This window comes from Mesitornis unicolor, unplaced genomic scaffold (genome assembly GCF_000695765.1).
Source record: "Mesitornis unicolor isolate BGI_N332 unplaced genomic scaffold, ASM69576v1 scaffold24476, whole genome shotgun sequence".
In the NCBI taxonomy this organism is placed as follows: Eukaryota; Metazoa; Chordata; class Aves; order Mesitornithiformes; family Mesitornithidae; genus Mesitornis; species Mesitornis unicolor.
In genome coordinates, this window is record NW_010189238.1 from 13,328 (window position 1) to 24,538 (window position 11,211).

General features: G+C 51.1%; 1 protein-coding gene across 1 annotated transcript in view; it reads left to right on the forward strand.

Annotated features, from left to right (window-relative positions):
- CHRDL2 (chordin-like 2) overlaps positions 1 to 11,109 on the forward strand; it is a gene marked incomplete at its 3' end in the record, with an annotated part of 17,080 nt that extends 5,971 nt beyond the window's left edge. The window contains exons 6-10 of the mRNA XM_010186006.1: positions 979 to 1,046; positions 2,418 to 2,586; positions 3,529 to 3,723; positions 6,401 to 6,583; positions 11,017 to 11,109. Coding sequence (XP_010184308.1) covers positions 979 to 1,046; positions 2,418 to 2,586; positions 3,529 to 3,723; positions 6,401 to 6,583; positions 11,017 to 11,109 — 708 coding nt within the window. The remainder of the gene's footprint in view (positions 1 to 978; positions 1,047 to 2,417; positions 2,587 to 3,528; positions 3,724 to 6,400; positions 6,584 to 11,016) is intronic.
- Positions 11,110 to 11,211: the final 102 nt, after the last annotated feature.

Below are 11,211 nucleotides of genomic sequence, written 5' to 3' on the forward strand. Positions count from 1 at the left end.
TGCAAAGGTAATGAGGGTCCAGGAGCTGCTGGGAGAGCCATTTCAAGCCACTTGAGCAGGATTTTGGGAACGTGTGCTGTAAATCAGGCCACTTCCTATGTCTTCTTTGCACTAGGAAACAAAAGATGAGGACTCAGGGTTTTTTTCTTGAATGCTACTGGTACATCATGCAAGAGAGAGATGTGACCTGCATCCCACCAGGATGGAGATGGTTGTATGGTCCATGTAAAGATGGTGCGAGCTACTGTTGCTCCAGGGAAGTTTCCAGGACAATTAGGGAAAAATCCCCTTCTACCCCAGTACAGCATGGCCGAGTTTCACTCCCACAGCTCTCTGCAGGGGAGAAACTCTTTGAATTTGCTGCTGTTCCCCCTGACTCACACCTAGGAGAGTAAGGAGGGAATCAAGCTCCACGTCTCCAGATGAGACAGACTCAAGAGCAGGTTCACACCCTGCTGACAATGAAGTCACGGCATAAAATGACTCTTTAATAGAGAGATATTAATGAAGCTGGAAGACCATGGTGGTCTCCTGGCCATGGACACAGAATGATTTCCTCCAGGTGCCTCCTCCAAACTCTCCCCTTCTGCTCCTCTCTCCTAGTTTTCGTAGGTGCAGTTGGGCCATGTCATTGACACGGTGAGAAATGTCTTTGGATTTCTTTTTCATGCCAGATCATCCCCATCACCTCATACTCTACTTCTGGGGTGTTTTCGTGCCACCTAACTTCCAAAATCTACAAGGCCGTGTCTTCCTTGGAGCTGAGCTCTTGTGAATAGTTAGTGGGGATAAAATGGGTTTTTTGGGGGGGGGTATGGCTCCCATTTGCTTTGGGCAATGTGAATTGCGTATTTGAAGCTCTTCTCTCAAGACCTCGCAGGTGGGCCAGCACCCTGCAGAGAGCTGCTTTTAGTCAGCCTGACGCCAGAGAGCAAGTCCTCATCCAGCCCTGCAGCATTTCACAGGATAATGGGTTTTTTTGCCTTGCAGATGGCTCATACGAGAAGTCCACGGAAGAGGAGCCCCTGCAGTTAAACAGAGGTGTTGTACGTGACGTTTGCATTTTAAAACTCAGATTATTGCTTCTGGCCCAGCCCCATTAAACAGCTCAAAGAAAGCCATTTGCTCTTGGCCTTGCTCTTGGCCGTAGTCTTCTACAAAGAAATGACCCAAGGCAGCTCCAGGAGGGCACTCAGTTCCCAAGACAGCACAACCACAACCACCCAGTTTGCAGCTGAATCATGTCTGGGAGTTGACTTTAGGTGAGGGCTATCAGCATAGGCTGGGATCTCACACCGCCAGGGAGACTCTTGTCCTCTTCCTCTGAAGCATCTCTCATGTCTTTGGAAGAGCAGAAATACCTGTGGGAACTGGAAATCTTGGGCACTTCTCCTCCTTCTTGGCCAACCTGGTTGAGGTTAACCAGTAGGTTAAGATAGCTGAGGAACATGGGCAGAGCAGACTCAGAGATGACCAACAGCCAGATGCAACCCTTACCTTTACAGTCAGATGGCCCAAATCTCTCTCTGGGGGGCTTTTTCTTCAGGAGCTGATGTCTCCTCTCCCTCCTGGGCTCAAAGGTGTCCTGCCTCCCAATTGTAGCTCCCATAGAGCAGCCAGTGCTGGATGGAGCTGGCCACCAGCGTGCTTTCCCCAGGCTGTTTGTATCAGCAGCCCTGGCAAGGAAGAAATGACTCCTTGTCTTCCCAGGGTGGATTCATGGTGACATTTCAGAGCTGGGCAGCCCATGCCAGGTCTGGGGGATTAGGTCACTTACAGCTCCTGGCCCTGCCCTTTTCCATACTGCTGAGGGAAACACCAGCGTCACACCTCCGTCACCTCTAAAACCTATAAAAACCTCCAAAATAGACACAAGGGGACCCTTTGTGCTGCATGTCTTGTCCCAGCAGTTTGCTCTTGGAAGCCCAGCATGGATTTCAGTCCTGGCTGGCAGCCTCACATCAATGCTCCTGGTGCCAGCCAGGTGAGAGGGCAGGAAAGGGCCCGTTCTTCCCTCTCTGATCCTGGTTGGGTTGCACAGATGCCCATCCTCAGTTTCCTCACAAGCATCTAGAAAAGACCAGCCCATTTCCTTGCCCGTGCTAGTGATGTAGGACCTCACATGCTTCTCTGAGGCAATTGGGTTAAGCATGCAAAGAGAAAGGTGCTGCTCCAATGAGGGTCACCCACATGCAGCGTAGGGAGGACACCAGTGTGGGGCATTGACACAAACTGCTCAGCACTCCTTAGGGTGCCAGCCAAAGTGGCTCCTGCATCATTGCTCATCCTTGTGGTCTCTGGACCTTCCACTCCTGATGGGAGGTGTGCAGGACACCACATGGCTTTTTCCAGCATGCTTTGGAGTGAGATCAACCCAACTGCCTGGGTCTGAGCCCCCTTGTTTTCTCTGCTCACAGAGACACTCACAAGACCAGTGCTTGGAGGAAGCGATGGGCAGGAAGACACCCGGAGCCACTGCATCCACTGTTCTCAGTTCCTCCCTGGAGTTCATTCCCAGGAGCTTCAAACCCAAGGGAGGAGGTGGTACCACCGTGAAGATTGTCTTGAAAGAGAAGCACAAGAAAGGTAAGGGATGGAGGGGCCAGGCAGTCTGTACATGGCTTCTCCAGGACTTTAAATTCTCCAGGGAATTTGTTTCCACCACCAAATCCTACTTCACACTCCTCCACAACCGGCCTTACCCATCTATCTCAGTCCTGGTGGCCTCTTGACTGCATGAATCTACCCCTTTCCAAAAAAGGGTTGGAAGAAGATTTGCCCTTGGGGTGTTTTGGAGATCTGGGACCTGAAAAGGGAGATGCTCAGCTGAAAGACTCCACGTGGTCCTTCCAAGACGGCGCTGCAGAAGGACATGATGTTCCCACCATGTTCTGGATCTGTCCCAGTGCTGTGGTCTTCGTCCTGGAGGAGAGAGTAGGAAAGTGAGATGAGGAGGCAACCCCATGGAGCCAAAGGGGAAAAGATGGGTCTCTTCTCTTCTTGGGGGCTCTCCAACCACTATGTCTCCAGAAGGGCTCTTTTCTAGTCTTTGGAGATGAGACCCAAGGTTTTGGGAAATTTTGGGACCTCTAAAATTTTTCGTGGAGGAGTCAGCAGGTGGCACTCTTCACTGTGCTTCATGCCTGGGACAGCCTTGGAGAGACCCTGGGCTTGCAAAGCCTTGGAGGCAAGTGAGGTCCTGCCCACATTTACCACCCGCCCCCACCAGGGTGGTTGACCCCAGCAGCCTCCATCTCCTGGAACCTGGTCCCCCTGTCCCATGTCATCTCCTGGGTGGGGTGGCTGCCATATCCCAGTGTCCACTGATGCCAGCTGTGCCGCCAGAGGCCCCTTTTTATGGAAAGGGGTAGACTCATGCAGTCAAGAGGCCACTAGGACTCAAGACAGCAGGGCCACCCGTTTCTGAGGTGGTAAAATGGCGTTGAGCTCCACCAAGCCTTGGGTGTACAAAGAGGAGGAGGGTTTATTTCCACCAGTAACTCTTCTCTCTTTTTCTCCCTTTTCCAGCTTGTGTTTACAATGGGAAGACCTACTCCCACGGGGAAGTGTGGCACCCCGTCTTCCGGCTCTACGGCCTCCTGCCCTGCATCCTCTGCACTTGCAGGGACGGTGTCCAGGACTGCCAGAAGATTACGTGCCCCAAGGAATATCCGTGTGACGATCCAGAGAAAGTAGATGGGAAATGCTGTAAAATATGTCCAGGTAGGTGGGATCCCATGTCCTTCTTGCAGATGCCTTCCAGTTCCATCCTTTAGCCTTGGTTCAAAGATCCAGACAGACAGATGTGTAGGGGTGCGCATCGCTGATGACCGAGAGCTCAGCAGGGCAAGCACTGATGAGTTGACCCATCTTGGAGGGCAGCAGGACTGACCCAAGGTGAGGAAGCTGCACCGATCCCAAAAGGTTGCATCTGTTGGGTGGATGTAGCCTGGAGAAATGCCCAAGGAGGGACATGCTAAGTGTCTTCAGACAGGGAAAAGATGTTTCCTGGCAAGAGGGGACAGTTTGTTCTCCAGATCTCCAGCTGGGGCAAGAAGCCATAGGGTTAAATTGTGGCAGCTGAAATGTAGGTTGGAAACTAGGAGGACATTTTCTGGGTGCGGGGTTATCTGCAGCCCTCATGGTTTGTTTGAATTTGAGTTGAGGTCCCTATCCCTGGAAGGGAAGGGTTAGGCACACAACTGTTGGTGTGGGTCAGGTAGAACTGGGCTGGTGCTGAGACATGGTGGTGAGGACCTCTCTTTTTTTCTCATATCCAATAGGGTTTTGGCTCTCTCAGCTCCTTCTTGGTCTTTGAAAAGCTGTTTGACTCAGATCTTCTCTTGTTCCCACTGGGGAATGTTTTCTGGGTTACACCTCTCTGTGCTATCATTCAGCAGTAGATGTTTAGATCATGGACCACCCACTGCTTCCCTAGAGACACTAAAGACACCTGAGTTTCTTTGAGCCTGACTACAGATGCAGCAGTTTCTGGGTGATCTCCTCTAATGTGCATCTTCAAGGTGCTTTCATGGAGGGGTTTCACCAGGGAGAGCAAACAAGGGGCACCACCACATTTAAGAACGGGGGCAAACAGGCTGCAAAATCATTTCAGCTGAGATTTTCAAGGTTTTCCAGCCTCTGAGCAGGGTGGTTCTGGGATGGCCTCCCTGGGGGACCGAAGGGCAGAAGCTCAGCTTGTTTTAATAAGGTTTCTGATATGTTTATGAGCAGGATTTATGACGTGATGCCTGGTAGGAATGGGATGTGATGACTGAGCAGAGCCCTTGCAGCCTTGTATTCCCATTGCAGTGGGTCTTTCTGGTTTTAAGTCTACAACTTTCTCTGCTGGGATCTTGTCTGCTGTTCAGTCTTCATTTATTTCCAGTTAAACACCCTGACCCAGCCAAAATTATTTTCTTCTTGCTTTCCAGTACTCACAGATAGCGATCGCACGCAGACACACACACACACACATGCTGATCAGCCAAGTCCATGCTTGTCCTTTGCTTCACTGCACAGAGGTTTCACCCATCTTCTTTTTCCAGGCAGTTTTTGTCCTCCTCTTCCTCCTCCTTTGTACCCAGTGGCTTGGAGAGCAACTCAGGGTTATTTCTGCTTGAAAAAGGGATCTCAATGGAAGAGGAATTGCTGCAATGCATTGGTCAGATGAGGAGACCTTTGATGCTGTTGGGGACAGAGGTAGCAGCTGGGGCCCCTGGGTCCCTGCTCCACCTCCCCGATGCTGTTGGCCATCGAGTGGCTGCAATGTGAATCTCTGAGGTTGTTAAAATCCTTTGTACCTGGAGGATGCATGGTTCCTTCCCTGTCATGAAGGTGGGGCTGTCCCCATCAATGCAAAGAGCAGCCCTGGAGTGGGTGAAGTTTAATGGTCTGGGATAGAAGTTTCCATGCACCCAGACGCTGCAATGAGGGGGGTGGGCTGTGGTCTTCCCCCTTCACATCACGCTGAGCCTGCAGAGCTGAATGCTTGTGTCCTCCTTGCTGAAAAAGCCTCACTTTGCATCCCTTTAAATTGGGATTTCCATCCCGTCTCTGAGAAAAGTAGCTCAGGACTGCCCCAGAAAGCATGGGGGAGAGCAGAATCAGGCCTAAAATAACTGTCCTACTAAAATAAACCCCGCGTGTCTATTTATAGCCCAGCTTTCTTTCGAGTAGTGTAAAAAGCTTCAGCATCCAAAATGACTGGGAGAACAAGGCTAAATTCAGCAGAGCTGGGCTCCTCTGCGTTCCAAGGACCACAACCAAAGGCAATAAATCTCCTTCCAAAACCACAGGGGATTCTTAATTACTCCAGATACATTTTAAAAAAAAATTAATTAAAAAAAATTAGCGGCTCTCCTTTACCAAGGATGCTGAAAACGTCACGTAGGGTCCCGCCAGTGCTCCTGATGTGGGTCTGTTGTACCCCATGTGGAAAGGGGACTCGGGCTGGGGCTGAGCCGGGCGCTTTGCCAACACAGCCCGGCCACGGTGCTGGCTCCAGTGCTGCAGACTCATCCCTTTGCTTCGCTGATGTTGGTCCTCTGGGATGGCAGCAGGAGGGAGATGGGAAGCAGGGAATCCAGCCTGGGCTCTGTGGTGATGGTGGCACTAAGGTCCCTGCTGCGGGTACAGGGAGTCCAGGCAGAGAAAATCCCCATCTCTGCTGGTGTAGAGGCTGCCAAAAACAAGAGGGATGGAAAATACAGGGATGAGCAGGTCCACAAATCCTTCATCAACATCTCCCTTTGGTGCCAACCTCAGCGTTGGGGATTGGACCCTGGGAGCCAAGGTCCCATTCAGAGACATGGCACCAAACCCAACCTGGGTGCTGAGATGGCTCCTCCAAGCCCCTTCCTGGCCCTATGTAATGAATTCTGTCCTTGTTTTTGCCCAGAAACCAGAGTCAAACCCACTGATGAAATAGCCACCACCCGGTGTGGCAAGAACCCCAACCGCGTCCTGGTGTACATGTTTGTGCCGCCGAGCTCGGACACCTCCAAGGAGATCCTCAGGACGATCGCGATTGAGAAGGAGCCTGCGGAAGAGGTGGAAATCTACAACTGGAAGCTGATAAAAGGTGAGCCCTGTAACAAAACCAGCCAGCAATGGCGGTGGTGTTTGTGGAAACCTGGTGCTTTCCAAGCTTTGTTCAACTCTTCAGGCTTTTCTTCTGGTGCTCCAGACCTTTTGTGGTGAGTCCAGGCTGGCTTTTCTGACTCCCCCCTGTTTCTTTACACTCTTTTGCCACAGTTGCATGCAGACCAGGGGTTGGAAACCACTTTTGGCCCAAGTCTACCCTGCCACGAGCTGCAACACCATCCGGAGGCACAGCACGTGGGCAAACAAGGCAAGGCCTATGGGGCTGCTCCTCCAAACTTGCCCATTTCCATGCCAAACACACATGAAAAAGAAAACAAAACAATGTTCTGGTTACTCCATAATTTTGCATTTGCTCTGTTTTTTTTCTTCTTGGTCCACTCGTCACTGGGAGCAACGCTTGCAGAGCTGTGACAAAGGTGCACACAGAGGGTCTGAATTGCCCCCAGCCCACTTTTTGGATGGGTGGATTTGTATGGTGCTGTTGGTGTGTCCTCAAGAGCTCAAAGTGCAGCAGATTACACCATCAAATGACACCAATCTCTTGTTCTGTTCCTGTGCAACACTTTCATGGACCAGAGGAGCCCATCTCTACTGGCAAAGCTTAGTCCAGTTGATATTTGTGTTGTGCTTCTCTTGGGCCTGGGAAAGCATTGCAGTGCCCCAACTCCAAATCTCCATTGGACAAACTCTACCCCTTGCAAAAACTCATGCCTTGAGCACTTGAGGTGGGTCATGCCCCAAGTTGGCAGTAGTGACCATCAGCCTGTGTCTTCTGGGTGACTTTTAGACATGTGTAGGCAGATACTCTGGTCTCTTGAGTCCATCTGTCTCCCTAAGGAGACCTTAGGGGCTGGCTCTTCACGGCACATGTGCAGAGAAATTAACTCTAGAGATGAAGCCCTGGTTGCCACCATGTTTCCATCCTCCCCCTGCCATCCTCCATTCCTCCACGGTGCCCCTCTCCCCGGCCTCCACCCCAGCCTCGGCAAAGCCTCCTTTCACAATGGCACCTTGTAGCTGGAGGACAGCTCTGAGCCTGCACTGTCTGGGCCCCAGCGTTTCCTCTCCTCGCTCCTTGGCAGAGGTCGCCACCCAGACCTTCTCGCCACCTTCTGAGGCCAAAAGCTTCACGTCTGCACGGAGCTCCCGAGCCCTGCCAGCCAAGGACAGGGGAGGCCCTTGTCCCCGAGGCCAACACAGCTCTTTTGCTTGGCAGAGCGAAGTGTTACTATTGGGAAACAGCATGAGCTCAGTCACATATGGATTCCACCTCTCCATGGTCCATCACTCTACCAACAGAGCAGCGTGTGTGGAGAAAAGAGGCTGCAAGTCGCACCTGGAGCCCATCCATCTGCCTTTGTATGGGCTTACGATGCCTACGTGGCCTCATCTATTTCTGTGCCGGGACAGTTTCCTCCATAAGGCAGGAGTTGGGAGGAGAAACCGGCTCCAACTCACAGCTGAAAGCTTTATCCAGCTCGCTGGTGCTTCACGAGCAGCCCCTGGATGAGATGCAGTGGGGGCTTCTCTATGTTTTTAGGGAGTCTGAACACCTCAGGAGTGTACAGACCATGTCTTAGAGCAGGAATTATCATGGAGAGTGAGGACAGCAAAGGAAGAGGCAGGATCAGGGAGGGACTAGTGTGGTTTGGATGCTCTGTCGTTGACTCCTGCCCTTCAACCTGCCTCACTGTAGGCCTAGGCTGTGTTGGATGCGTGATCCTCCCCATGGACCTCTTTTCCGCATTTGTCTTGCCAAGCTGGTGATTAGGCATTGATCAAAATATTCCTTTCTATCCTGAAAACTGGCAGCTCTGGGACCCTCAGTGGTCCTCAGTGTTACACCGTGCTGGTGTACCCTCACACCTCAGCTGGAGGAGACCTGCAGGACCTGGACCAACCATCCCCATGCTCTCCTGGCATTTGCTTGAAGATCTCCTGCCATAGAGACTCTATGTCCCATCTCATCTCTTCCAGAGCCACAAATCCCTTCCTAAGGGAAGCCTTTTCCCAGTGTGCAGCCCCACTGCAGCTCCAGCTGATGCCTTCTCATCCACTGCAGGTATGAAGAGCAGGCTCCTTTCCTCTGAAGATGCCACCTCTGTCCTCTCTTATGCAGTTTAAGCAGTCAATTATTTTCAGTCTTTCCTTGACGTTAGAGATTTCTGATCCTTTGGTCGTTCCCATAGCTCTGCTCTGGACTCTCTCTGAGCCTTTCTTGAAATGCAAAGCCCAAAACAGGGTGCGGGGCTCTGGTCAAAGGTTGTGTCGTGCTGGGATGGGTCTCATACACCCATGTGCACTCATGCTCCCATCTCTGTCCACTCACCAAGGTGCTGTTTTGTTTAGCAAGTCCTGGGACCAGTTTCTTGAATTAGACTTGCTTCACTCTCCAACCCAGTTTTAAGTGCCAGGTTTAACGCTCCCCACATAGTCAGCAGAGAGAAGCAATCATGATACGTCCCATCCACGCATTTTAGGATGGGTAGGATGGCACTGCAGAAGAGCCTGTCTCTCCCTTGTCTCTCCAAAATTAGGCAAGGCGAATTGCTCCTTTGGAGATGGGGCTGATTTTTACTTCATTCCCTGTGCCCTACCAATCTCTGGTTGGTTTTTGGTCCCGAGGCAGTGCCTAAAGCATGGAATCATCAAATGGTTTGAGTTGGAAGAGACCTTTAAAGGCCATCTAGCCCAACCCATTTGCAATGAGCTGGGACATCTTCAGCCAGATCAGGTTGCTCAGAGCCTCATCCAATCTGACCTTGAATGTTTCCAGGGATGGGGTGTCCACCACCTCTATGAGGAACCTGTGCCAGTGTTTCACCACCCATTTATTCCTTGATCTAGTCTGAATCTCCTCTCTTTTAGTTTAAAACCATTACCTCTTGTCCTATTGCTACCAAAAGGTCTGTCCCCATCTTTCTTATCAGCCCTCTTTAAAGCCCCAGGAAAGATGGGAAGTGCCCGACAGCCCCACCACCTCCCTCCAGCTCATCCCAAACTTTGCAAAGAACGATCCTGGTCTGTTGGACTGGATCTGCTCGCCGGGAAACGGCGTCACCCTCTGCCATCTCCATCCATGGGCTATTCTTATCTGCGCAGCCTCGTGTTCTCCTTGCGCGTGCTGGAGCATCGTCTGCATTCCTCCGCTGCTCCCCAGCCCCTGGCATCCGTCAGAAACCACCGTCTGGGGGGGGTGGGCAAAGGTCCCAGCCAGCTCTCCGAGGGCTTTTGGGTGAGCATTATCTAGGCCGGTTGATTAAAAGATGTTTATCTCTTGTAGCTCTTGTTTAAAATATCCTCTTGGTTACTAATGTACTGGAAAGTGCTTCATCAGCCACGGGGACTATAAGCACTGCTCCTTTCTAAGTATAGACCAGGAGGATTTATTGAACACTTGTGCCTTTCTTGCGTCATTAACAGTTTTATTATCTCCATCCAGTCTCTTCTTTTGTTACTGGTAGGACTTTTCCTCACCCACTTGTAGGACTTATTAATAGCCCAAATACCCACATATTTCTCCAGATATCTTTGACTTCCTGTATTAATTTTCCACAGTCCATCACATCTCGTTTATATGGATTGCTAGCCAGCTCCCATTTGTTACATACTCTTTTTATGTGTAATTACAGCTGGGAATCGGGGAGAGTCTCTTCACCAAATAAGGGGGACCACATTGCCAGCGTTGAGAGGCTGGACGCAAGGAGAGGTGGGGAAGGATATGCCATGCATACCTGCCTGGTTTGTCACGTTTCACAGGCAAATATGGATGTGGCAACCCCTCATCCCACAGAAAGGTCACTTCCCTTGCTAATTGCAGGTTCTGGTTTTCTTGGGTCAAATGTCTGAGTCAGGCATCTCCTCTAAGGGACCAATGCAGAAATATCAACCTCTGCTGATGCAATTAATGTGGGGTTTTTTCTGTCCCAGAGGAGATTCAGGGCTGGGGGCAGAGGGATGGAAAACTTTGGTCCCTGGCTGCTTCCAGGAAAGGAAAGCACCCAAGGATGGAGGAGGCTCTGCGGCTGGAGAAAGAGTGAGCAGAGAGGATGGGGATCCTGGGATCTCATTGGCCTCACCTTAATTTCTCTGATGGTTTTGGGGGAGATGAGAGCTCCTCCAGTGCGAGATGCTTTTCAGAGCAACAAAATCTTTGTGCTTTCACCTGCTTTGTGGTGTTGGCCCTGCCACGATTTAATGAGGAGTTACTGTTTTCAAATGAGATCTCTCTTGGTCTATGACCAGCCCTGAATTCATTCCCAAATTCCCATCAGGCTTTGGCAGCAGGTCCTGCACCGAACCAGGACCCCAGGGCATCTGGTGCAGGTAGGAGCATCTCAGGAGCATCCAAACCCATCTAAGCTCTAAACTGAGCGTCACAGGTCTGATGCCCTGTGTTTCCCTCCGCAGGGATATTTCATCTAATCCAGACCAAGAAGATCAGCAAACAGGAATTCAAGCAAGAAGCACAGAACTTCAGGCTGATCACCAGGACGAATGAAGGTAGGGAGAGAAAAGTCCCATTTCCCTGCTCCTCCAGCAGACTTGTAGTAACAAGCCAGACCTGTGAGGACATGTGGCTGGAGCTGCCAGGCAGAAAAGGAC